General features: G+C 41.7%; 1 protein-coding gene across 11 annotated transcripts in view; it reads right to left on the bottom strand.

Annotated features, from left to right (window-relative positions):
• Positions 1–24,055, bottom strand: part of DACH1 (dachshund family transcription factor 1) — a 342,260-nt gene extending 318,205 nt beyond the window's left edge. For all 11 annotated transcript variants that reach the window (XM_083501192.1, XM_083501191.1, XM_083501200.1 and 8 more), the window contains exon 1: positions 23,305–24,055. In XM_083501192.1, coding sequence (XP_083357318.1) covers positions 23,305–24,053 — 749 coding nt within the window. In that variant the 5' untranslated portion in view covers positions 24,054–24,055. The remainder of the gene's footprint in view (positions 1–23,304) is intronic.
• Between the last annotated feature and the right edge of the window lie 3,178 nt (positions 24,056–27,233).

The raw sequence follows: 27,233 nt of genomic DNA on the forward strand, positions 1-27,233 counted from the left end.
GACTAATGCACACCAAGGAGCAAAAGAGCAGAAACTAGTCACTTCTTCACCATTTCCTACAGTGAGTACAAAACCAATGAGATGTAGTTATGTGGTTGGCCCCAGAAAGGGGCGTGAGGTGTTAATCCCTGTTAAATTCAGAGTTTAACACCTATATGATAGGTGATAATTGCTACATTCCAATAGGATTAGCACAGTGGTTCCCATAAGGTCTGCACTGGAGGAGTTTCCCAAAACTACTTTCACATGGACAGGGCTAGCTGCCCTCTGGCAAGCCGTTAAAACAGTCCTGCATTCTGCTATTGTGTAATACTAGTATTTTGGCACCTCATTAAAACAAGAAACTTGATGAAAAGTTGAGCCAGTGCAAAAAAAAAAATTAAGAAAATGTTATATAGTGTTATGAATTGCAATAGCACTGAATTTATTAGTAGCTCAGAAGTCACACACAGAGAGACATACAATGATTACTTCCTCTCCCTTGGACTAAACTATTATTTCTTGAAGTTTCTTAAACAGATAATGTTTGTTTGTTTGTTTGTTTGTTTGTTTGTTTGTTTGCTCCATATAATCTACAGATGAACCCAGAAAGAAGTATTTGGGTGTCATTGCACACAAAATATTTTTAACCACACCACTAAGTTTGCACTGGGCTACTTTTACGCATTGCTTTTAACTGTTTACTTGTGCTTTTTTATCTTGTGAACCACCCTGAGATCTTGTGATGAAGGGCAGGATAAATCTAATAATAAAAAAAAAGAATAAAATGTGGACCTTTGCAGAATTTCCATTTATGTGGTAAATATAATGTACTCATGCAAAGTTTACAATTCCTAGTCACCAATGGCGCCAAACAACCAATCCCTGGCAGACTTCCATACAGAATAGTGAAATGTTAGGTCTTACTTTAAGTCCAAATGAAGACAGAACACCTCTTTCTCTACAAAGCATACAGAACTGGAGAAAATGTGGTTTGCACAATAAGGACCTGAGAGAGAGAAAGTCTGGAGAAGATGGCGGGGGGGGGAGCATTCAAACTTTTAAATCTTCCATTAATCTTGATTAAAAACATATACTTGGAAGTATCAGCCATGCTGTTTGCATTGTTTGTGGCAGTGTGGTCAAATAAGATTACTACTTCAAATATAAGGCCTGAATTTTACCCTGCGTAAGATTTCTGATGTCAGTGACAAAAAAAATCCAGTTGCCTATGGATTGCTTTCTTTCACTGTAGGCAGCACAGTTGAATCTTTTTTTAGGTTTATACATTTTATCTGTAAGAAACTCATGTTCTTTTCCACAGATATTTCGTCTAAACTAACGCAAGGTCCACCGTCCTCACAGCTGGTCTCTTTGGGCCAGATGCAGCGCTGCAAATAAAATAAAATAACTCTTGCAAACATGTCAAAATGATTGCTCTTTTTAAACTTCAGACTTTTAGAAAGTTCAAAGTTCCTGTGATCCTTGTATATGGCAAGTAAGCACTCTGAAGCCATGTACCATGAAGGCAACTTTATATCATTAAAAAAAATCATTAAAATTAAGATAGCTTGAAACAGTGGAGCAGATTAAAAAGTGTGGGGGGGGGGGATAAAACTCTCTTCCAGACACACTGCCACATCTCTCCTCCCCCCATGTCCTCAGTTGGTATTTAATTACTCTTCTCTTACTTATGAAGATTGTCACTGCCTAGGTCTTCTATGAAGGAGCAAGAAGACCATCCTGAGATTTTCAGTCACAGATTAGCACACATGGGCAAAGCCGGGAAAGCTGAAAAAAGGCCACAACCACAAGTGAAGACATATTTAAAGGCAACAGCTGCCCCCCAATAAACAAATAAAAATAAGCTGAATAGTGGATAACAGCAGCATAGATATAAGCAATTGATCCAACTGACTATACATTAGCTCTTCAACCTCACTCCTAAGCTTTGAGGGGTTTTCCCATTTCCTTCACACAAAACACTCAATATCTCCCAATATTTAAGTTTTCCATCCCCACACCATTCAAATACAATCAGAGTGATCAGCAACCAGCTCTGTAACAGCAGACAAGCACTCCACAGGAGGCCAAACTGGGTCTTCAGGCCATTCTTGAAAGCCAACTGCACTGTAAACTACAATCTAAAATTCTGATTTTGGAATGCAGTTCTCTGTGTTAGTGGTTAACACACGTAATTAATAAAATGTCTAACTTCCATATCATCTTTATGCACTTAAATATAAAATCAAAACAACCACTGTACTGTTCAAAAATTATAATGAAGACACTCCAGGCGTGTGTTGCTGGTATATAACAACTTTTTCTGGTGGCTGGAATCTTTCAGCCCCTTAGAGTTCTGAATCACAATACACTCAGGGGCTTAGCAAATCTTCTGATGACACATGTCATGTTCTATTTTATTGCTTTAATACAACCCTTGCATTGCACTTCAGCTACATCACCAGTAGCTAAAATGTTCCAATACAGACAGGAGCATAAATGATGACATTACACCCTATGGAATGCATTCACAAAAATATATCCTGGCTTCTTTAAGAAGTGACGCATAATTTCACCTTTTACTGTGAAACAAGATAAATATTTAGATAAGATCCATGAGCATTCCATAATTTCACCTTGTGCAGTTTTGCTTTGAGGTGCCAGCTGCAGTTTGAACTGCTCTTGATGGATTTAAAATATTGTTTGCCTTTTTAAAAACGGAATTAGCCATCCATGTTTTAAGCTGAACTACACAATTGCACGGTAAGTTATTGCATGAAACACTCCTGGGGACTATCTGGCCAATTGGAAAAGGCAGCGACGGATCGCTAATCACCACTGAAATCATTGATAATGCTGTCTATCCACACTAAGACAGACAAAAGCTGAAATGTATTAAACATAGCAATCCATCATCCTGCAGATGGGCGAACAAAACCTACAGAGTTCAGACAGAGTGACTCCTGCTGCTAATGATGGCTGCAGTACTATCAGCTCACTCACTGCTACACCCTAGCCTTCCCTGATGTGGCGCTTCATAAGAATAACAAAAGAATTTGCAAATAAATACAAGTCACTGTTTAGGATTTCAATATTGTGTAGGTTGCCAGAAATCGTCTACTATTAAAAAACTACTGACAGTTTTGTTGTTGTTGTTGTTGTTTTGCACAAAGGGGGAAGTTGCAAAATGGAATTGCAAGATGACATAGCTAGTCCAAATAATATTAACAATTTGAAGAGTAAAGTCTCTTAAGAAATCAATACTGGAACTGTAGCCATCACTTCCACATTAGAAGCAGTAATGAAATTTAAATATAAGCAAGCAGGAAACATTGGAAAAGCCAACAGAAAGACTATATTTCTGTACAGAGCAACAAAATTCTAATATGTGTAAACGTGTTCCAACATCAGGAGGAGGAAGAGAAGATTAACTAGGACAGAATGCTGTATTATTTAAAAAAATAAAGAGTTATTTGAGAAAGTTGCATTTTCTTTCTGGCTTCTTTCTTTCTTGTAGGACAGATGAGTCACACAATATAGCCAAAGGAAAAACGGCAACTGCTAACACCACATTAGTAAAGTATAAAAGGAAAAGACACTTTCCTCAACATTTCAGCCTTGTCATTTCCAATTTTCTGCTCTTTGGACATGCTTGTATTCAAATTCTGGAACATCTATTCAGCATATCAATCCTAATTAGACAATCTGGGTCTGGAAAGGATGAGAGCTGGGTCATTTGCATAATTTAATCATAAATACTCAGTGATACATATTTCCAAATGCATTTGTACAATTATCTTTTCATCCTTGGGGCAATGGTATTAATATGATTAGGCAATATTTCTGGAAAAAACAGACAAGTATGCACTCTTTTTAACTGCAGCTTAGGGCGATATGAAAAATTAATTAATTTCTGAAGAAAATCAATTTCTGTACGTGACCACATTAGACACTGCTAAACCAAGACACAGAATACTCTCTCAATCAGGACATTTTATCAGCCCTTTTCTAAATTCTGGTTGTCATATGAATGTTTCAATAATAAAACCGCTAGCTTAAAACCATCTCTCCTAAGACCCACAAGATGAGGAAGTGACTATATTTTCATTTTACTCAAATAAAAAAATATTCTAATGGAATGCTATTTGACCATTCATTAGGAAACCATGGCATTCGATCTTAGCTTCTGTGATCTTTTTCAAATGTTAGTAACATTGAAGAACCAATGAGCCAAAGCATCCTAAACCCTAAATATTTTAATTAAAACAGGACTACTTGTTTGTTTTACTATTAAAATAAATAAAACATATCTTTAAAAGATTTATGCACATTACAAAATAATGGGATTGCATGTGGAATACAGTTAAGCATCCAAGTGACTAATCTGGTGGGTATTTCAGAAAGGTACAGCTTTGTATGATAATTGGTACTAAAAATTACATGTTAGAGTCTTAGAGAGGCACCATATCTATTTCTTCTCAATCAACAAAAAAGTAGGAATTACTGCATGCAAATGTTCAATATTCATTTAATTTGCATGAAGGTGCTTGAACAAATTTTTTATTCTAACAAGCTCATTTTTCATGCGTTTTGTCTTTCATCCTAATCTAGCATCTGTCATTCCTTTTTGAAGTTATTATCGGCCCAATTCCCTCTTGGACATGGTTGCTGGGTGACCGGTATCTTAGCACCCACTTTGACAGGAACAGATGTGAATCTGATCAAGAGATTTCCCATGAGTACCTGAAATCACAAACAACTTTTGTCAAAAACAAACAGCCTCACTGTCATGCCCCCTTTAAAAAACAAACACACAAACCAACACTCTCTTTCCTCACCACAACTCATCCCTCCCAAAGATGACACAGAATTCATCTTTAACATACAGTAAATTCAATCATCTACAATGGTTCCACAAGTGTCCCGGTATTTACTGTTGACTCAATTGTAGTAGAAAAACATGGTCTGAGTAGTAACTGCTAACAATACTTTTTTTGCTTCACTTTTTTGAAAATGAGTATCTGAGACCAGTACAAGACGTGAGCTGGACACACTTGGTGTGCTACATGAAATGAATTAAACGGCCTGCATGAGGTTCAAGACTCTACCCAGGGAGGAGGGTGTCAGCTCTCTCTCTGCATGATTCATTGTTCTGGCATTATTTCATTCCAATCACACTCTGCTTGGGTCAGATAATTCGCCTGAAGCTTTGCAACCAAAGTTATTGATCTAACCGCACCCGATGCAGAGCTACGTCAGAATTCCCTGCCACCAGAGGAGGCTTCCTATTGTGTCTCTGCGCTGGGTTTGTTTCCCTCCAATCAGGAGGCACTCTAAGAGTAACAACTCATGGGGAAACATCAAGGTTCCTCTAAGACAGGGGTCTGCAACCTTTAAGACAAAAAGAGCCACTTGGACCCATTTCTGAAGGAAAAAAAACTGGGAGCCGCAAAACTCGTCATTATAAAAAAAACTTTTTTGTCACTTTTTTATTATTTCTTTGTTTGACCCCTCAGAATTACTCCTCCTCATAGAAATAAACGTTAAATTAACAAGTTACTTTTTTTTGTTGTGTGTTCTTCACTCCCCTTCAAAACAGTGACCAGCGTACATGCCCCCTTTCAATGCAGTGACCAGCGTACATGCCCCTTACAATGTAGCGGGCGGGCGGGAAGGTGACGCACCGCCCCCATGCGACGTCACAGCCAGTACAGTGCCCGCCACAGTGGGGAGTGTCGGGGCGCACAATGCACCTCCTCCCCTTGCTAGTATCTGCCCCGGAGCCGCGGCAAAGGTGTAAAAGAGCCACATGCAGCTCCGGAGCCGCGGGTTGCTGACCCCTGCTCTAAGAGCAAGTACTTCTTAATCAACATTTTGGGTTTTATACGAGTGAAGAATTGTGCTCCCAACTTAATTTCCGTGGTGGCTAAGTATGCATTTTTGTTGGGAGTTTCAACAGCTCTATGTTAGACCATAATTCCAGAAACACAAGTACAGCTTATTTTTTAGTTTTACAAGCAATTTAACTAAAGACATGGCTTACGCGAGTTATATAATCTATTTTTAATTCACATATTCAGCTCTAAAACCATTCCAGCATATGACACAACCCAATTTTTGCTGCACCAACAAGTGACAGGATGCACCAGCTGTTGTGCCCAGGCACAGCAGTTCACTCTGCAAAAAGTTCTACACTCTCACCATACTCAAGTCAAACCCAATGAATATTATTAGTAGCATTAGTATTGTTTTAATTTATATACTGCCCTTTTTCAAAGGGTGGTGTACAACATTAGAAACACATTACAAAACATCAATGATAAAAACATAATAAAAACATGGTAAAAAAAACATACAGACATCTTAAATAATAGAATAATCGTAATAATAGCAGTCGCTCACACTTTTATGCCCAATATGTGTGTGACTGCAGACACGCACATCGCGCCAAACCCAGAAGTGACCCAAAAACATTACAAAAAGGGGCAGAACAGGGTGGGGTGGGGCAGGGACAAAACAGGGTGTTTGCGAGCTTTTTCAATGGTGATTCAAATATATGCGACTTCACTTAAACATGCGGTACCTCAGAACAAAACCCTTGCTTAAATGAGCAGTTGCCTATATACACTAAGAAGGAATGGTCAACTGATAGCCTGATGCATTTTTTTCCCTTGCTGCCCATACCAAATTTTAATCAAAGCCAGGTAAAATGTTTGCCCACAGTTTCACCCATCAGGGAAAGAAAAATACTAATGTTACATTTCTCTTTTGAAATACGTGTGTAGTTCCACAGCTGTACCTGGTTCTGGGTAATTGTAACTCAGCAATCCTATGCATGTTTACTCAGCATGTTTACTCCAACGAAATTTACTCCAAGGTAAGTGCAAATAGGAATGCAGCCTAAGCTGGCAATACTGTTACGCTCCACCCCAACCTAGGAGCAGTGGAAGACTCTTGGGGTTTGTGTTTCCTTTTGGAAATGAGGCAGAGCGGAGACTGTCGTGTCTTTATGATAAATGGTCTATTTACACATATACACAACCTGAGCCTGTGATGGAGGGGCTCAAAGCATTGACACCCCAAAAGGGTATTGTTTCTTTCATAGCCAAAGCCTTGGATTGAAACAGAAATCTAACATCGTGCTCTGCTTTTCTGGCTTTTCACCTTGCAGCTTTACATACTTTCAACACACAATTTTTGTCCTTCTCACTATCTGCGAGTTAAGAGTTGCCGTCTCACACAGAACCACCTCTCCTTTGTTCTCTTAATGGCCCATCACCCAAGCAATTACCTGAACACAGGAAGATAGTATGGGCATGATTAGAACTTGCTGAGTCCTAGGATTAGGTGTCTGACACCCAGTTTAACACACCCAGCCTCAATTAAATTCTAACACTTACTGGGTCCAGGAATTTAGAGTGGTCTGGCACCCACAAACTCATAACTCTATTAAGCACACTTACATGAGAGTGTGTTACATTAAATTCTGAGTAAATATGCATAGGATTGTTCCGCCAAAAAAAGGCCTGTCTAACCTACAATATAAGCATAACAGCAGTGAAGAAGGAAGTAATAAATATTTAGAAATATAATCCATGCAAGTTTCCAAAAATACCCCATTGACTGAATACTGCAGACAACAGATGTGACATGAGGGACTGATCAAATCCAACCCCAAAGGTCTCCTGTATTTAGGATTAAGTTGTTCATTACATTCCCATGGAGAACCTAACATTTGTATAATTCTATGGTTTTATAAAAGCAGGTTAAGTTTCTGTCCCTTGGGATTTTTGGCAGTGTGAAGCATAGTAGTGCAGATCCTCGTGATGTTTAATTCTATATGCATTCTATTCCAGGAAAAAGTAAATTACTATGATGCAACTCATATACACAGCTAAGTAACACTGATGTAAATGGCACTGCAGTTGCTCATTTACGCTGCCCTTCATAATTGGAAACAGGGTTACTTTCAAAGTCCTGCTCATTTGGGGAGGGTGAGATGCAGACAGAAGGAATCAGAATGTCTGCAAACCTCTTAAATAAATACATAAATGAAGTTGAGAGGCTTCATTTGATCCCAGGGTGGCTTGCATTTCAACAGAACAATGAGAACAGTTCAAATACGATTTATGAGAGCAGGTAAAAATACAATATCCTTTAAACCACAAAACCCCAGGTAGCCACCACACAGGTGGTAACAATAATTCTAAAAACCCACAGAAGCCCATGGTTTTAACTGATTCCAAAACAAGCGTTGGTGCCAGGCATATTTCACAGAAGAGGCCATTCCATAAATGAAGGACTACCACTGAAAAGGTCCTGCCCCATGTCATCATGTAACGCACCTCTCCCAGTGGAAGAACATTGAGAAGAGGTATGTAGGACCACAAGCAGGCTGATACAGGGAGAGATGCTCCTTCAGATATGGAGGTCTCAAGTCATTTAAGAGGATAATGGATGGAAGTTCTCCTCAATTCCAACCATACCTTTATGCTGCAGACCATCTTCCCACACTCGCCGGTACATCTCACTTCCAAGCAGAAGACATCAGTAGACAGAAAAAACTACAGTCAGTCTCTGCCTCTCTCCCCAACGCCTCTCATCCTGGACAGCAACGGTGAAATGGGGATGAGGGAAGGTGGACCTCTTTTTTTTCCCAAATGGGAAAAATTGCAACATTTCTCCTGGGCATGGTCGGCCAATTGGTGCCAAAGAAGGATAGAACTTTTTTTATGTATGCTACAACAGCAGCGAGAATACTTATCGCAAAGCATTGGAAGACACAAGATCTACCCACCCGGGAAGAATGGCAGATGAAGCTGATGGACTACATGGAATTGGCGGAAATGACTGGCAGAATCCGAGACCAAGGAGAAGAGTCGGTGGAAGAAGATTGGAAAAAAATTAAAGTATATTTACAGAAATATTGCAAAATTAATGAATGTTAGAAGGATGCTGGAACGAAGTTATATGGCTTTAACAGAAATGTTATAAAGAATTAAGTAAAAATAGATTGCTAATGGACCAAAGTGGAAAATTTAAGGTTAGAATGTCTTAAGTTAAATTTTAGAACGAAAATTGAGAAAGATGGAAAGGACTTGCTGAAATAGCTAATTGAACTAGAATACAAAAAAGGGAGGTGTGAGGAGGTCGATGAAACAAGTATATGAAAGGTAAAGACATGGAAAGGCTGGATGTGTTTTTAAATGTTTTTGTTCTGTTTTTTAGTTGTTTTATTGTATTGTTATTTGTTTTTTCTCTTGGTTGTTTTTTTATGTATTGTAAGGTATTGTTTTGTTTTGTTTTGTTTTGTTTAATTTTCTATTGTTCTTTTTCTCTTTCTGTAACTTTCAAACTCTAAATAAATATCATTTTTTTTAATAAAAAAAGGGAAAGATTGCAACAGAGGATGTTCAAAACACCTGGCACAATCCAGCTGAAGTCATGCACTTTCAAATTCCAGTGGTTTACTTTCAAGCGCTCAGCTTTATATATTTTGCCTACAATTCTCTCTCTGTGTCCATGAACATACACCAATAATGCAGGCATTATTGGAATAGATATTCCATTAACTTTTAAAATACTTTGTTCTGACAAAACAAATAACCTCCTTGACTACCTTGTTTTCCATAGCACACTTGAAGACTGTGGTATGCTTTGAAGCATAACCTAAAATAGTAAGATGAGAAGACAATTGTTTCATTCTAGTTAAACATCTCCATCCTAAACAGATTTGCTCCGCTCACAGCAATGTAACAGTAATTGATGACGGGGTTATTTGAAACACTGTCCCTCCTAGTCACCACTGTATATCAAAAATTCATATTAAAATCCTTGCATCGGTATTAATCTTTTTTCATTCATACGTGCAGCAAAGTTTTGGAGATCCAGTCAGGCACAAGAAGAATCTTTTTTATATTAAAAAAACACTCATGCAAAATGTAATAATCCTGAAAGTCTGAATTGAGCCTACCAGTAAGACATGTTTCAATAACACAGTGCTTCCACCCACTGGCTTATGAACAATCTACCTTCTGTGCCCTCCCCTCCTTGCCTTCCACTAAGCATAGTTGTTTGCAATGTCCAATCTATGGTTAGCACCTTGCCTCCAAACTATACTTTGCATGTCGCCTTTAAATCCTGCATTTGTGTTTAGGAGGAAAGGCACTAACCTTAATTTGCCAGTTCAGACAAAAGGTAAACCACAGTTAGCAAAAGCCAGAGAGTGCAGACTGAGAGAGAAGAAGAGGGAGATCATAAGATCATGACAGCCTAATGGAGCCATAACAGCGCTACACAGTAAATGCAAACAGAGAAGGAGTCGTCTGCTGCAGGCTGCAAATCTCACTCATGAGCAAGGCAACAAAACAGCATGCTTAGCTTTTCCATCCATAAATATAGATCATCCTCACTAGAATACATACACAGATAATAATGGTTTGTTGAGAAACTAATTCCCTTTTGAAAAAGATACTAAATCTTCAAATGTATCCGAATTTTCAAGATTTTCAATAAATATTCGCTTGTACCTGTTGTCCTTGATCTACTAGTGCCTTCTTTTTACATTGCCATACTGCTCCAGGACGCGGGTGGAGCTGTGGTCTAAACCACAGAGCCTAGGGTTTGTCAATCAGAAGGTCGGCAGTTTGAATCCACACAACGGGGTGAGCTCCCATTGTTCAATCCCAGCTCCTGCCAACCTAGCAGTTCAAAAGCATGTCAAAGTGCAAGCAGATAAATAGGAACCGCTCCGGTGGGGAGGTAAACGGCGTTTCCGTGCGCTGCTCTGGTTCACCAGAAGCGGCTTAGTCATGCTGGCCACATGACCCGGAAGCTGTCTGCGAACAAACGCCAGCTCCCTCGGCCTATAGAGCGAGATGAGCGCACAACCCCAGAGTCGTTCGCAACTGGACTTAACAGTCAGGGGTCCTTTACTGCTCCAGTCAATGCAGATGCTAGAAAATTCTTCTGTGCATGCTATCACAAAAAGTTGCATTTCCTTATCAAACTGCCTTTCTTTAGGAATTATTCAGGCATTAGCTATCCCTAACAATGAGATTCTCTTGAGAATTAGAAATATCACACAAGGATAAAGGAGATAGAGCTCAGAGTTGAGTGTGAAAAGGCAGAGCCTTAATCTCAGGGTCGTGGGTTTGAGCCCCATGTTGGGCAAAAGATTCCTACATTGCAGGGGGTTATGTTAGATGACCCTCATGCTTCCTTCCAGCTCACCAATTCTATGATTCTGCGTTTCTAAAGAGCTTCCCCATAAAGCCAGTGGTAAAGCTGACAACATAAATGGCCAACGCCTATTCATATAATAACATCATGCATGGAGGACTGTAAGCCTAGGAAAATGTTTATTGCTCATGTTTTATTTCCTTATTCAGCCAATGAGAGTCCGTAAAATATTTATCTCATCAACACAAGTATAAAGGGTAGCACTCATCTATTTGGATCTTGGTGCGAAGAGCAGGGGTGGAATACTAACATAAGAAGAAGATAGTGCCCCCCCCCACCACCATCAAATAATACGAGGCACCCAGTAAGTCTAATTGTGACTCCATGTGGTCCTTGATTCAGCATTAACCAGCAATACCAAGAAGAGAGTCAAACAAACGCACAACCGGAAAATCTGAGCTCTTCTGAAGCCTCCTGCAGCAATGGTGTACGTGCCTATAATTAAAATTAATTTACAAAATAAACTGAAACTTAATTTTCCAACTATTTCTATTGTTTTCTAGAAGGTTAAGATAATTAAAAAGTAATAATGCCACCTGCAATGAAGAGGGGAAATACTTGAAAAGCAACAGGTAATGCTTTTCTGCTCTTTGGTACTCTGAAAGACATAACTTTAAACAAGCTCTGTAAAAACCCGGTTTGTTTCCAATCTGAGCACATATGTCAGAGCTGGGTTCTCCTCCAATTATAACGAAGTGTCATAAACAGCATTTGGAACAGACAATATTTGCCATCTTACCCAGCTCTAAGAAAGAAAATGTAGGTGAAGTGAAACCTTTCACAAGACCTAAACCATTGATGCTTACGCCATTGACCCTGCGGCATGAATACGCAGGTTTTAAAGTTATAAATATCTGAGGCAGCAAGGGGAGAAAGCAAAGCAAATAAGCATCAACTACGTACAAGCAAGGTTATTTTAGCTATTTTGGGCAGATGGTGGTTAAGCAAAGAAGTGGTATTCTGAATATTATGTAAACACAATATGCTAAGTAACGCCGAACTATATATTCCAACAATGGCTCAAAAACCAAATGATGTTGAATGTGCAATGTTTAAATATGGGGATGGGGGCAGGGCCTGTGCATGTCAGCTCAAACCATGAATTAGAGTAAAACCTTGTACATGATCGGGGCCCTATTACATTCAAGTAAGCATGAGAAAACCCCCCTACAAACATTTGCTGGTCAACACAGGAAGGTCAGGGACTGAGCAGCAATGACCCATCACACTGGGTGAATGTCATCACAGCTTTGTCCACATCTAGCAAAAAATTCCTGGTCCTCAAATACTGGCTAGACAAAATATTCTGCCTCTGTATGGCAACAATTACACTCAGCAGCATCCTTCTTTTTGCTTGAGACCAGGCACCACCGGGCAGAGGGTCTTCTGCATGGCCTTTGACAAGAATGGCTGCATCCACACCTAACAATAAGCTATTTAACCATGGTTTGTTCAACAAACCAATAGCTGTCTCATAATAAGCAAACAAGCCAAACATTTCTTTCGTTTCTAGCTGCTCTTACCTTGTGCTTGGAGGGGCTGGGGTTGGCAAGCAACCTATGGGTATGTAAGACTGTTATAAAGTATAAACAAACCATGGATTCAACTTTTAAAACAGATTGTAAAAAATATCCATAGTTGGGTTATGAAACACAGCTCTATAGCAGTAAGAACCATTTTGGCTGAGAGCCCTGGAAGACCTGCTTCCTGCCTTGTAGGACTTTTTCCACCTGGCCTGGGAAGGTGGAGCCCTGGATGACGCCAGCTACAAAAGCTGAGGCTGAACAGATTCTTGGGCTGGGGTATTGTTTGAGAGGGTTTGTAGTGGGGCGCAAGGGTTGCTGCTGTTGTTGATGCTTATTTTAGATCTTGTGATTTATGTGGAAATTGTTCGGTTTGGTTATGCATTTTTCATGTTTCAATTACTCTTTATGGCTACTTTTGTTATGTTGTAGTGATGTGTTTTTTCATGTTGTGAGCTACCTTGAGCATGGTTTGAACTGGGGAAAGGCGGCTTACAAATAAAATAATGTATGCAGGTATGTGTACATATTTTTAAGCTTTCAAATGTGTAAGTAGGCAAAACTATTCTAACAGTATTTTTAAAATCTTCTCAATTAGAAGCTAATCAAATATATTAGCAAGTAGGAATGATATTTAGCTATACATAATTATCATACCTTTAAATAGTGGCATAGCTTTAAAGAAATGTGTAACATTTGTCTTTACAAATGTATAATTTTAAGCAAGTATTCTGGCATTCTCTTCAAACATAATTCTGCTTTGGCTTTGACTCTGAGGTACCCAACACTTGCCAGATATGTTAAATTGTTTGCTGCAGTTGTGGTTTCCTCTTTCTCCTAACACATTACTTAGCGAGTTGTTGTGAATACACAAGTGAACCATAACTCTTGGCAAAGGCTAAGCAGCAAGAGATGTACTAAAGCAAAAGAGCCTCACTCATTCTTTCAAACTATTATGCTGGGTTTAGCAGCACCAGCCACACCTGCCCCTAAAGGTGGTGAACTGTCTCCCTGTTTCATGGATACTGCCACAGCCCAAATCAGATTAGCATTTAAAGGTGGAAAGGGGAAATACGGTAAGTTCTGCAACAGAATAACATCACTTCTCTAAAGGAGATGGGTTTTCTCAACAATGTACAACGCAACAGGGAAATTGCATCCAGCTTCTTCACTGGTAAACACTTATTGCCACTTTAAAATTATGTTTACCACAACAAAAAATATGTTTCTCTTCATTCTCACTAACTTCAAACTACACCAAACCCAAAGCAGACTTCAACTGCACTTAGGTGAAACAAACAAATAATAATAATAATACTATCTATCAAATTTGTGTATCACCCTTCATCCAAATATCACAGGGCAGTTTACACTATAAGAACTCAAGAATACATACCATAATAACAAACAATGCCACCCTCCCACCCACCGTGTTATTGTTTATTAAATTTCAATTCATAGCAATGAAGTCTGTGATACTCATTTCCATGGAAATGTTTTATGGAGAATAATACAATGGCCCGTGCTGGAAGGTTTAGCAGAAGCAACAGGGAGTCGCACAGAGAGTAGCTAAACGACAGAATTTGCTGTGCAGTGGTAGCTGCCAACTTGGACGCCTTTAAAAGCTGGTGGTCCAAGGATAGCCAACATGGTGCCCTCTAGATGTTGTTGGACAACTCCCATCACCCCTGATAACTGGCCATGCTGGGGCTGATGGGAGTTGTAGCCCCACCACACCTGAAGAGCACCACAGTGGCTACCCCTGCTTTAGACAAGTTCATAAAGGATATGGCGATCCAGGATGGCTCTGTGCTACCTCCAGGGCGAGAGGCCGTCTCCCTCTGTATGCTGGTTACTGAGGAGCACAGGTGAGGAGCATGCTGTTGGGTTCAAACACTTTTTGCAGACTTCCCACAGGCATCTGGTTAGCCACTGTGAGAAGAGAATGCTCGACCAGATGTGGCCTTTTGGTCTGATCTAGCAGGCTTCTTCTTAAAACTGTGGTCCTTCAAGACAGTGTGTTGAAAAATATTCCACGGACTCCAATGGGATTTAATGTCCCAAATTAGACCAATGAGAACTGTAAAAGAGAAAACAATTCAAGGATCCCAAACGACAGGTTCAACCCATGCATGCTAGTCAAGTTTTACTCAGAGAAGACCTACTGATATTATTAAATGACCCAACTTAGCTGTGTTCACGAATTTCAATGGGTCTACTCTGAGTGAAATCTAGTTGAAGACCACTCCATGTCCCATTAAGTTCTGAAACAAAGATCTGCTTATATTACAGCAAACTCATTTAAAAACGAATAGTAGTTATTAGGTTTGACCAATGCCAGTGAAAGGATATCACAGTCCTGCTAACAAACCATTTAAAAACTTTTGAAAATATTAAAGACACATCATCAGATGAAAGTTACACCATCACTGCAGTTCTGCAATGCTTCACATATGCGTAGAAATCTATTGTTAGCACACTCACAAAAAACACCTGTCATTTCTAACAGGGCTGGAAATATGGAGCCTGACTGAACCTAGAAAACACGATTACAGTACAATCCGATACATGTCTATTCAGGAGTTAAGTTCCACTGAGTTCAATGGGACTTACTTCCAGGTACTATATGCATTTATAGCATAGCAGGCTTTTTCACATATTCTCCATTCTTCACAAAATTCATAACAAAGATTACAGCACGGTTGACACAATCTACAGTTAAATAGGAATTAAGTCTAAATTTAACAGGAATGAGTCAGGCTGATGAACAGAAAATGTATCAGTATTATGATCATAGGATATAGTTGAGTTCCGTAAACTCACTTTGATAAAACACTGGAGAGAGAGAGAGAAAGAGAGAGAGAGGGAGGGAGGGAGGGAGGGAGGAAGAGAGAGAAGCTTATTTGTAATAGGCCCTCAAGAAATATCTAGATTTGTTGCCTGGCAGATATTGACTTTTTGTAAATTACTCTTTGTCACATAGGCCTGTATTTAGGCAACTTAAAACCTGTCATCAGTTTTTTGTTTTCTCAGCCTACATTATATTGCTGTTTCAGTATGCAAAAGTAGAGATTATTTTTGGAGGGTGAGGATCTGTCCATGAACAGGACTTGCCTGCCAAAGATATGCATTTTAAAATTACGATTACAATGTAAAGCAGATGAAAAAAGTTATATGCTTTAAATAACTAATGACAAAGAAAGCCAATTTGAACATAACATTTGTATCGGCCCTGTGGCTTAAAACTGACAGTTCAATGTTTGAGATTTTGGACTGACTTCTTCCTGTTATTTCTAACTAACTAATTTTCTTGTGTGGAATTCAACATTTCCCCTACATTCTCACCTTCAGAGAGAAATATTTGCATTAAAAAAAAAAAACACCAGTCTTGCATGTGTGTTCAAGAATCACACTTACCTGACCTAGCCATTGCTATGGTAAGTTTATAAATCAATACAATAGCTCCAAAGGAAATGCAACCAATCTTAGATGATGCAATTTCTCCACTTCTGTCATACATTACAAACCATGCATGACACATATGCAACACATTTCAGACAATGAATCAGAGGAATTTTGAGTCATATATTAAAGCACTAACAAAAAAAGGACAAGCAATACAAGACCAATATTAAATAGCAGAAAACAAACTTCTGTTGACAGCTATTTCAGAATATATGCCACACAATTTATCCTCACTGATTATGTAAACATTCAAGTAGTGCAAGAATTTACTGCAAAATTATGCAAGGTAAATTCCACATATCGGAGATCTGAATATTTTGATTTCCCACAATCAAAAAACAGGAATAGAACTAGAAGTGTTATAATTTGCCTGAACATTTTAATGCACAAGATTGTTGCATTGTCATTTGCAGTCTACTGCAATCCATATTTGACCTAAATATCAATGGCCTTCAATATCAATAAATCTACATTCATTAAAAGTCAGTATTATTAAATAACTTTTAGTAACACAAGTAGATATCTTGCCCTGTAAAGATATCATGAGACTTACAAATATGAAGTGCAATGTGGCGTTGAGATTTGCATGAGGAGTTAAAGCAAGAATTTATAAGTAACAAGCAACCGTGTGTCTCTTATTTCTTCTAAATATATTGGGTTGTAGCAGTTTCACAAAATTAAATTTGCTTTTTAAAAATAATAATTGTAAATATAAGCAAGAAATAACTCCCATTTGTATAACAAGTCATTATTAATAAATATAGCTATTTCTACTTGCAAAATGATGGCTATAAACCATATAATTTAAGCTAATCACCTGAGTGAGTCAAAAAGGAATTTTGCAGCCAAGTCTCTCAAACAAAGAATATATATTTACATCACTGCAATCTGGTAAGGGCAAACTAGGAAAAGGCTAAATATCAACTTGAAAATCAAATATTTGATTAACATTATAACCACATACACTTCTCTGTATTCTGCATCCATAAGTGTTGTGCAATATGGGGGGGGGGGACATTATATAGCACCTACTGTACTATCAGTTGGATCCAGACACTCGTCATACTGAGAGTAGACCCCTTGAAATCAATGGGACTTAAGTTTGTTGTCTAACATGAAGTGAATAAAATAATTTCAATGGATCTACTTTAAACTCAAGTCTGGATCCAAGCCTACAAGTACTGTAAGGAATTGTGATTCTGATGACAAAGCATTTCTATACTCTGTATTTTAGAAAGCAAGAGTTTTGAAATCATTATTATCCTTTAAATGCTGCCCTTTAAGGCCTTTGTAAATCTTGGAACACACACATTTTTTAAGCAAGTGTGCTGCAGGATAAAATGCCCGTTCCATGAATTATATACATTTGACTGTACTATTTATATGTGGGGGGGGGGGTTCCTAACTTTTAAATAAAAAAGTGGGGAAATTCACTAAAGTGTGTCATGCAGAAAAGAAATATTATCTAATATTGGCTCCTCCTGCATACTTTTTTCCAGCAAAGCTTTGGGAAGACAGACCTATTTGTGTGTGACCTCCTGGTATGCTGTACTCCAAAAGCCATTAGTTCTCATTCCTACAAAAAGAACTTGCGAACGTCACTAGCAATTCTTCACTTTTACTTTGCCTGTCGGTGTACCCATTGAATAGCATCTTGTAAGATCAGCAAAAGGTTAGGGAACAAATCCATATTCACACAGGGCCTCATCCAAAAGCTATGCCAACCAAAGGGTTGCTAAAGATGAAGATGATTATGTTTTAGGAGAAAACACCAAGAGTTCTGAAACGAATTAGTAAATCTAGCAGCCAGAGAATTAAGTCTAGCTGCAAAACATTGGCGTTTGTTTCAGTCATCACTCATGAAAGCTGACAGCCAGCCTCAACCCACGAACTAATTAAATCAGAGAATTTGGATTTAGGAACTTAACTTGTACTGGGGACTGATGGTATCCTTAGGACTGCAATTCTAAGCACCCTTGCTTACATAGAGTAAAAGTCCCTTTTGAACTCGGTGGAACATGTTTCCAAGTAAGCCTACTTAGTACTAGGCTGTAAACTGGCTTAAATCTAAGCGCTTTTACCATGTGTGCTCTGCTGACTGATCTGACCATTTGATATTTGCCACTTTCTAGTCTGATTTTTCATCACTGTTTCCTACCTGTTCTGTTGCTGGCCATCTCTTAGTTCCTACACATTTTTAATTGACCAAAGCCAACTCTATTCTGCTCCAATATTATTCAGATTGCATAATATGCATTCATATCATCATCCCTTGCTTACATTAAAAAAGAGAGAAATTGTTGTGCCCTTAACAACAGCCTCTGACAGAAACCTAATCTACGGAAAACGATCTTTGCACTATTTTTTTTGGACTAAACTACTACATAGAATCATACAAGTGTCTAGAGCCAAAGGGCTTACAGTTCAGAGGCACATTAAGACAATAAACTTAATGCCTAGTTGGCATCATGGAAATATTTGTATAGGAAATACACTGCGATTCAGAAATCTATGTTAAAATGCCATTATTTTCTAATCCACATCTGTTAATAATATTCAGAAAATAGCCTTATGTCCTTTCTAAAAGAAAGCAATATATTACAGCGCAGATAATTCAGGTAAGTACAAGCACTTTGCGTAAATAAGACGTTGTAAATCAGGCACTTTCTTTATAAGCCACATGGCTTCTCTTTTAAAAAAAGATGTCGCTTTTCATACAGATAAGTTGATTTAAGTACTTCACAGCAACTGATGACTAATGAATCAAAACTTATTAAGGGAAACCAAATTGGTTTATTATTCACAACAAATTAATAGCTTTTTTGAAATATCATTTGATTAAACAGTATATTAGCCTTGACTAAATGGTTAGCATCATCAACTCCCTCCAGCCACAGCTACCCAAAAAAGATGTTGACCAAGGTTGTCAGCTGGCTGAGATGTGTACATAACAATAATATATTTGCTTTGAAGTTACATTTTATCTCACCCATACATGCTTTTTTTTAACATGAAAATGTATTTTAGATAACTCAGTGATAAGAGACAGCTAGTTTCCAAAAGGAACGTAGATAGGCAGGGGTGTTTCTGTGCAAATGAAAAGTAACAAAAAGGGAGAAATTAATTTTTAAAAAACAGTACCACAATTGATGAGGCAACCGTTTGCCCTTGACGTATTGAAAAATACTGCTTCATTTGTACATGTTTACTGAAGGGTTTTTCAATAAACTTATTTGCTTAGCTTACAGAAACGACGGTTTATCAGCTTCACTCTTATTGAAATTAATCCTTCGCCATGCTGACTTACAATAAAACAAGCACTCAAAATCACAGAAAGAGACAGTAAGCCACCTCCTTTTTGGCTGCAATCCTCAGAACACCTCAATGGAACTTGGAGAAAACTTACATAGGATTGTGCTGCTTGTTTCAAAATCATGTTGCAGGTATGTGGAAGTCCAGGGACTTGACCCACAAACATATATAGACTCACAAACAATGTTGCTTACACCTGTTAAGCTACAATCCTATGCACACTTTTCTGAAAGTCTTGGAACCCAATGGAGATTACCTCTGAGGAGACATGCCCCGGATTGCACTGCTAATCTTGTGCTGATGTTTTCCTTATGTCTAGGATATTTGATTTAACCAGCTGAGCATTCTAACCTCTCAATTTTTAGTGTAAAAATGGGGGGGGGTCCCCCTACCGTGCTCTTTGCTTCTCCCTTTAAAAAGTGTCTCTACTATTCTAACTTAATTCAGTGAGGAAGAAAGCACAGCCATAACGAAGCGCAGTAAAACAACAAGATAAGAAGTCAGAGGAGTTGACTCTAAACGTACTGCTGCATCGTAATAACCCCCAATATAAGAAGAAAATATTAAAGTGTAGAGATTCTACGTCTTCAAAGAGGGGAAAGCGTTAACTGGAAACGATTTAGAAAACCTGATCTAAAGTTTCACACGCAGCTGTCTGAAAAAGTCTCAGGATTCTGAGCTGAGAAATCAGGTCTCCCAACCACACTGCTATTCACACACAACTGTTTCCATATTGTTATTTTTTTTGTTTTGAACCGTATCGGGAGTCTGCGCCCCAGTTCCAACCCCTGAATCCTAAAACTAACAGAATCAGTGCTAATGCCCTCAGACTTGAACTTTCTGTTCTAAAGGGGTTTGTTATTTTCAACAATAGGAATGTCCTCTTTTGACAGATTTCATCCCCCTTCCTTTGCTCCCCCAGCCCCACCCACTCCTCTCTTGTGCCAAGCAAATCCTCTCCTCTCTTCTTTTCTCAGTAGAATAATCTCCAGTGGACGAGAGGGGTATCTTCTTCACTACCTAATTCCTAAACTCTGAGAGGTTGGGTTCTGGGCTATCTGCAGATGTCTAAAGTCAACTGTGGCATGAAAAGTCTGGTGGTGCGAGAAGAGGTGGTTTACATAAATGTACACCTCTTGACAAAATTTTTGTAATTACTTCGCACTTGGAAAACTTTTTCTGGTTTAACAGCACTGGCTCTACACAATCACACACACACACACACACACACACACACACACAGGTTCCATAGGGAAAGCTTTTTTAAAAAAACTAGTAGGTTCATGTTGGGCAAACTTCTGCTCATTTGACTTTTGAGTCATACAAAGTTTTAACCAGCAAAATAATGAGGAAAGAGAACTGTCTCGTTTACTTGCAATTCAAATAATTAGACCAAAAAAGTGCACCTCTTAGAAATTGGGTATTTCCCAATTGTTTTCTTCCACAAGTTAACTAAAGACTACAGGGGTATATTAAACAAAACAAATCTGATAAGCAGAACTAAAGACAAGGCCCATTTTACAATCTACCATCCCAAGCATCTTTCTTTTAAGAGAACCTTTAAATTTCCTTTTTATTCAGAAGAGCTAAAGTTGTATCAGGACAAAATGTTCCTGCTTTTTACTACATAATTTCAGCATGTTTTAGAGATGTTAAACTTGGAAAGAAGGTTTTGTTGTGTGTGCACACATGTGACCATTTAATTGTAGAAGGATACCTCATCTGATCACCAACTCAAGAAACCCACAACTGACTCTTTTCATTTGATTCAGTTATACTGAAACTAGTTTAAAATTAAATCTGAATTTAACACCAGTATGCACATTCCAAGTGCACATTCATTATCTTAAAATTGAATCGGGGCAAAAATATTTGCCACTTTTTATATGGAAGAAACTCTGTGTTTATACTTACTAATATGAAAATTAGGAATATTTAGACTGTGAACTGAACGTTTTATTTCTATTCCATGGAGAAACCTTTCTGTCCAATGACTTGTGGAAAGTAGTTGGCACTTAAGTCTCCAAGTAAGTGGTTTTGCTTAGCATCCTTACATATGTAAAGAGAGAACCCATTATAAATTATAAATAGCATGCTTGCTCCCCATCTATAAATAGAGACATATTATGAGAAAGGCATATGAGCTGTATGATCACAGATTGTGTATCATGCTCCCAGGTCCTATGCATGCTTTGTGAGGAAATGTGTAAATTAGAAAAATATAGACTTGATTTATATTACACTTTTTCTTGCTGATTTTTTTTTTCAAATCACCAATCATGGTGTATCTATGAGCATTCTTTTGCCCTCATGTTTTAAATTCAGTTCTTCCACTACAGCTCCCTCTTCAGTCAAATCCACTTTGCTACTACAAAGGTCCTTTCTCTATTTCCAACTGCCCAGGGTGCCGTGTCATCAGCAAAGCAACCTGAAAAAAGTATAGGATGGCAATTGTCTGCAGAAAAAATGGTATTCGCTCAGAGCTTCCCTATCTGGTGGGTCTTATTCTGAATAAATAAATCACACATCCTAATAGTGGTGGTTTGTCCAGCGTCACTCAAAATTACGTCTTCACTCTGCATAAGCATGCATCAAAGCAGTACACAAAGTCCTACTTTTTAAAACCTGACTAGAGACGGTTATTTATTATGTCTAAGTTACTACTTAACTCCTATCAGTCCTTAACTCAAATCAACACCACAGTTAAATGGTTCTCTGTGTTGTGAAACACTGACATCAGTAAGGCCTGCTTACGCTGCCTGGCAGCAGTGCTACTGCTGCTTTTCAAAAGATATATATATTTCTAGGTCCATAGGATGGGAAAGTGCATATGGGTGCCCTGAAATAAACAAACCCCCCACCCACCCCTTGCTCCCTTCTCCTTGCTCTCTAGGCTAATCTACTTCTTTACTATAAAAATGGGCAAAGATCAGGTTGCAAAAATTGAAGAAGATTTGAGGCTTTTAATAAAAGCCTTTACAGTCAGAAGATCAGTAATGTCTTACTGATAAGGATGGGATGAAGTGTTGTCACAGCTTAAAGGACTCAATTCTGAAACTTTTTGTCAGTGTGTGAAGATTCCCAAGTCCTATTGTGTGCCTTATTTGGAGCGTGCCTTCCTCAACAGCTGCAAACTGGATTGAAAAGGTGCCCTTCTGCAGGTGTCTTACTTCCCCCATCCAGTAACAACACTTGTGCAATATCTGGGGGCAAGGAACTTGGACTTCCATGCATCTGTTGGAACCCTGGGCACCTGCCAACTAAACACTGGGCCTGTGTGCTCACCTCTATATTAAAAGTGTGTCATCCTTCCTTTTCTCCTTCCAAAGGAGATTGACAGAGAGGGGCGGGAGACTTCAAAGTGGCAACAGAAAAGGGTCAGGTTTCCATTTCATTTTAGTAAGGCTCCAATCCTGAGCTTGCTTCCAAGGGAGCAAGAACTGCACTTCTGCACCCACTTACCTGGGAGCGAGCCCAAGCGAACTAAAGTGGAGGGTCACTTCCACACAAACCGGTCTGTAAGTCCCGCTGAACTTTTGAGCCAAACATGTTCTGGGCTGAGCTGCACGTGTTTACATGCAGCAGCAGAAGAGGCAGAGATCGCCCTAGAGGCGCTCTGAGCAAGAGTGTGTGTGTATATTTATTAGAGAGAGGAGCTCGGCGGGGTGTTTTTAGAAGCTGCGCAAAGCGCATCAGAGGGGCGCACGCTATTTCCCACCCCCCTCTCCTTTCTCTTCGCCGCCTTCTTCGCTTTTATTCCGCCTTTTCTGCACGCGCTTACCTTGCGTTGGTGCAGTCGTTGTAGAGGGTCTCGAAATCCTTCCTGGAGATGAGCTTGCAGCGGTTGACGCCGGGCTGGATGGCGCCCAGGCCCCTGAGGATCCGGACCTGCTCCACGTTGCAGACGACGGGCGTGATCTCCAGGCGCTTGAGCTTGGTGTAGACGGTGTGCAAGCCGCCCACCAGGTGCTTGAGGAAGAGGTCGAAGGCCTGAGGCAGGCAGATCAGCTCGCAGCCCTCCACCGTGAACGAGGCCACCTTGGCGCCCCGCAGGTCCACCATCTTGCACTCGTTGTTCTGAGGCGTGTTCTCCACCGGCGAAGGGGTCGAGTACACCGGCTTGCCCGGCACGCCGACGCCGGCAGAGGTGCCCGCGCTGGGCGCAGGCGGGGGGCCGCCGCCGCCGCCCCCTGCTCCGCCGCCTCCGCCTGCGCTGGAGGCTCCTCCGCTGGAAGCGCTGCCGGTGCCCAAGCTGGCGCTGCCATTGCTCTCTCCGCCTCCGTTGCTGGAGGCGGCTGTGGCGGACGCCGCTGCCGCCGCCGCCGCGACGGGCTCCGTCCGGAACAGGCTGGCCGCCCCCGACGAGGCCGCCGCCGTCGCCGCTGCTACCGCCGAGGCCGCTGGGGCCGGCGGGGAGGCGGCCGACGAGGTGCTGGTGCTGGTGGTGGCGGTGCAGGCGGCCGAGGTGGAGATGGGCGGCTGAGGGGGCACCAGCTGCGCCGGCGGGATCAGGGGAGCCGGGGCGGCCATGGCCGCATGAGGCGGCGCGGCGGGAGCAGCAGAAGCCTCAGCCCGACCCCCACCCCACCCCCTTCGCGGAAAAGTGGGCAGGGGGGGCGCAAAATAAACGAAGAGGCGGGAGGCGGCAGTTGTGTTTGTTTATGCGGGGAGGGAGGAAAGGGAGGAAAGTTGGCTCCCTCGCGCGCACCGTGGAGAGGGTTTAAAAAGCCATGTTTGGGGGCGGAGGGGGGAGCGGGAAAAGTGCGCGTCGGGGGCGCAGAAAGAGAGAGAGAGGACAGAGGCGGGGGGGGGGGGAAGCGTCCCGGCAGCAACTGTGAGGAGAAGGAAGGAGAAGTCCGCTTTGGAAAGTGGTGGCGCAGGAGGAGGAGGCGCGCCAGGGGAGACGAAGGCGCAGGAGAGGGGCGAGCTCGGGTTGTGGTGCGTCTCTTCTCTCGCTGCTGCTTCTGCTGCTGGTTCTTCTTCTTCTTCTTCTCCGCTCCCCCCCCCCCCTCTTTCTCACTGGCACCTAGTTAAAAAGAGGAAGGAGGCGGGCTGCCGGTGCGGGGCTGGAGCTGTGAGCTCGCTCTCGCCGGGACGCGGAGCAAAAGGAGGAGGAACGTGGAGGTGCGCGCGGGAGGCTGGAGTGAAGCGCCGGCTGCTGCTGCTGCTCCCGCGGCTGCCAGCCTCTTCTCCTGGCTTCTCTGGACGTGGACGAGTTGTTGTTGTCACACGGTACAGGGAAAGGGGCGGAGCTCCGGCAACTTGAAATGCCCCTTTGAAGCGCGCCCCAGCCTCTCCCGCACCCGCGCGGCGGCGGGCATTAGCCTAAATTATCCAACCAGGAAGCCAAGAGCCAAAGGGAGAGGGGAAGCGAGATGCACGGGGAGATCTCTCCTCCTCCTCCTCCTCCTCTCCAGAAACCGTTAGATTGCATGTTTCACGTTTCATCCCATCAGAGGTGAGCTCTGTAATTTTCCAATTCCCACTCTTCCCCCCCCCCACCCACTTTCTCCCGCCCCTCCCCCAACGGGAGGTGGGGGGTGGGAGAAAGAGAAGCAACACGCTTGTCAACACGAGTTTGATGAAGAGCACGCTCTAAAATTGACCCAGGGACAAGCGGTTTGGTGCAAGACACGAAGGGCCCAAAAGATTTTAATTTAAGGAAAAAGTAGCGCGCGAAGCAACAGCGCTCCTGTTTTCCTAAGTGTCACTTATGACTTACTTGCAAAAACAAAACCCCGTTTCAAAAGCGAGGTGGGAGGGTCGGAGTTGGGGGGGGTGTAACATGCTTTCATTTGTACACTCCAGTCCTTTGAAGATAGTAAACAATTGCAGAGAGCGAGTTGGGGGGGGGAGAGGCTGGAAGTTGCATATTTGTTTATTAACGCTGCTCGGAGTGGGAAGGGAAGCGTCATAATTACCGCTCCTGAGAGAGCTTTGTTGTGCGAAGGGCTGGGATGAAACGCGAAGCGCGCGGAGAAGAAAGAAGGGGATAGAACTACAGATATATATAGCATTTCCGGGAAATAATAAGGCATTTGTGGATCAAAGAGCCCAAGGTACTTACATTTAATGCAGTTGAGAAATAACATATGTTGTGGGAAGGGATTCTCAAAGCAGGAAAGCTGGCGGGGTAGACATATAGAAGGGGGCAGATGTTCGCCAATAAACTGCTGCAGCGAGTCTCTCCCCCCCCCCATATCCCCCCCTCTTGCTTTACACCGAGGCGTTTTCAGAAGTACAGAACCTCCAATTTTAATGTGTCTCTCTCTCTTTCTTGGGGCTTTCGCCTGTATTTTGACGGCTCCTCTGTTTGTCTTGTGTCCCTATTACTGGGGCGGGGGTGGGGGAGGAATTAGCGATCGCTGCTTTGAACTAGAGGTGAAGTAACTTTGCAAACGTTTCTTAAGCGGAGCGAAGTCTACACAGACGGCGCTGTGCCATCAACAGGTGGCAACCGCCGCCTGATCCGGGCTGAGATCTCTTTGGAAGCAGTGGCGTAGCGTGGGTTCTCGGCACCCGGGGCAAGGCAAGTAATTTGCGCCCCCTAACCCATGGATTTTAGCAGGGGGCAGAGAGCTGCAAGTACGAGCGCGCGCCCCCCCCCCCATGTTGCGCCCGGTGCGGCCGGCCCCCCTGCACCCCCCACGCTACGCCACTGTTTGGAAGGAGCGGCGCCGTGTTTACTTAGGAGTCAACCTGCGCGGAATCGGACTAGAAGGAAGCCTGCGTGTTCTATGTTACTCTGGCCCTTGCGCTGCCAGGCGCAAACGGGGGTGAACGACCTGGCGTGCGATGCGCTCAAAACTAAGGCTCTGGCCGGTGAGCCCTTGCTGGTGCTCAGCGGAAGGCTGCGCACGTGCTTGCATCTCGCTCGCCCCATTGATGCGATGGGGATGGCAAGGTGCCTTGCGCTTCGCCTGGATCGCGCGCCCCGTCACGTGGAGACACCTCTCGCTCTTCCACCGAAAGCAGCAGGACTCAAGCAGCTCTGGCAGAGCTCTGCACTTGGGAAGCGCGCCGCTGCCGCTGCTTTTGCGCCCTACCTGCAGCCGATGAATGACTGGGGCCCTTGGCCTGCGCTCTTCTGCTTAGTGGAGTCCACTGGAGTTTTGCCACGCGGGTGGCGAAGCCAATAAGAGCAGAGAAGTAGTGGGTGTGACATCGCTCAGAGCAGTGCCAACCAAGCCCAAAGCTTTCTCTTTCACAAGTCTGAAAGGAGAATCAATACTTCCCTTAGGGCCCAATTGTTTATGGCTATTAAAAGCGCCACAAGCAGGCTGCGTAGTAAATTGTTTAGGCTGCTAAACAATTTTGGGACCTACTGAGAGGGAGACTCCGCTGGGGGGGGGGGGAAAGCATTTTACTGAAGCTGGATGACACATTTTAAAAGGCAAAATGTGTGGCTGAAGATGAATTTGTAAAGTTTTGTTTTTTAAAAACTTCCATCTCTAGGAAACATTAGGAAAATAAAGCCAGGAGCCACACCTCAGGCTTCCCATTTTCAGCTAAGGTTGAAATCATTGAGAGATGCTTGAAATGTTGTTTTTCCTTATTGGCATAATACTGTACTACTGTTCAAATAGTGGTTGCAATGTCTTGGCTGGAGGCTGGTTCACTTCACCTGAAAGCATCTAGATTGCATGCTTTCTCATATTGAGAACTCAGGCTCATACCAGCATTTAAACATCCTTTTCCTGGTGGGGAGTA

The sequence above is a fragment of the Podarcis liolepis genome, assembly GCF_965112155.1.
Source record: "Podarcis liolepis genome assembly, chromosome: 4".
In the NCBI taxonomy this organism is placed as follows: Eukaryota; Metazoa; Chordata; class Lepidosauria; order Squamata; family Lacertidae; genus Podarcis; species Podarcis liolepis.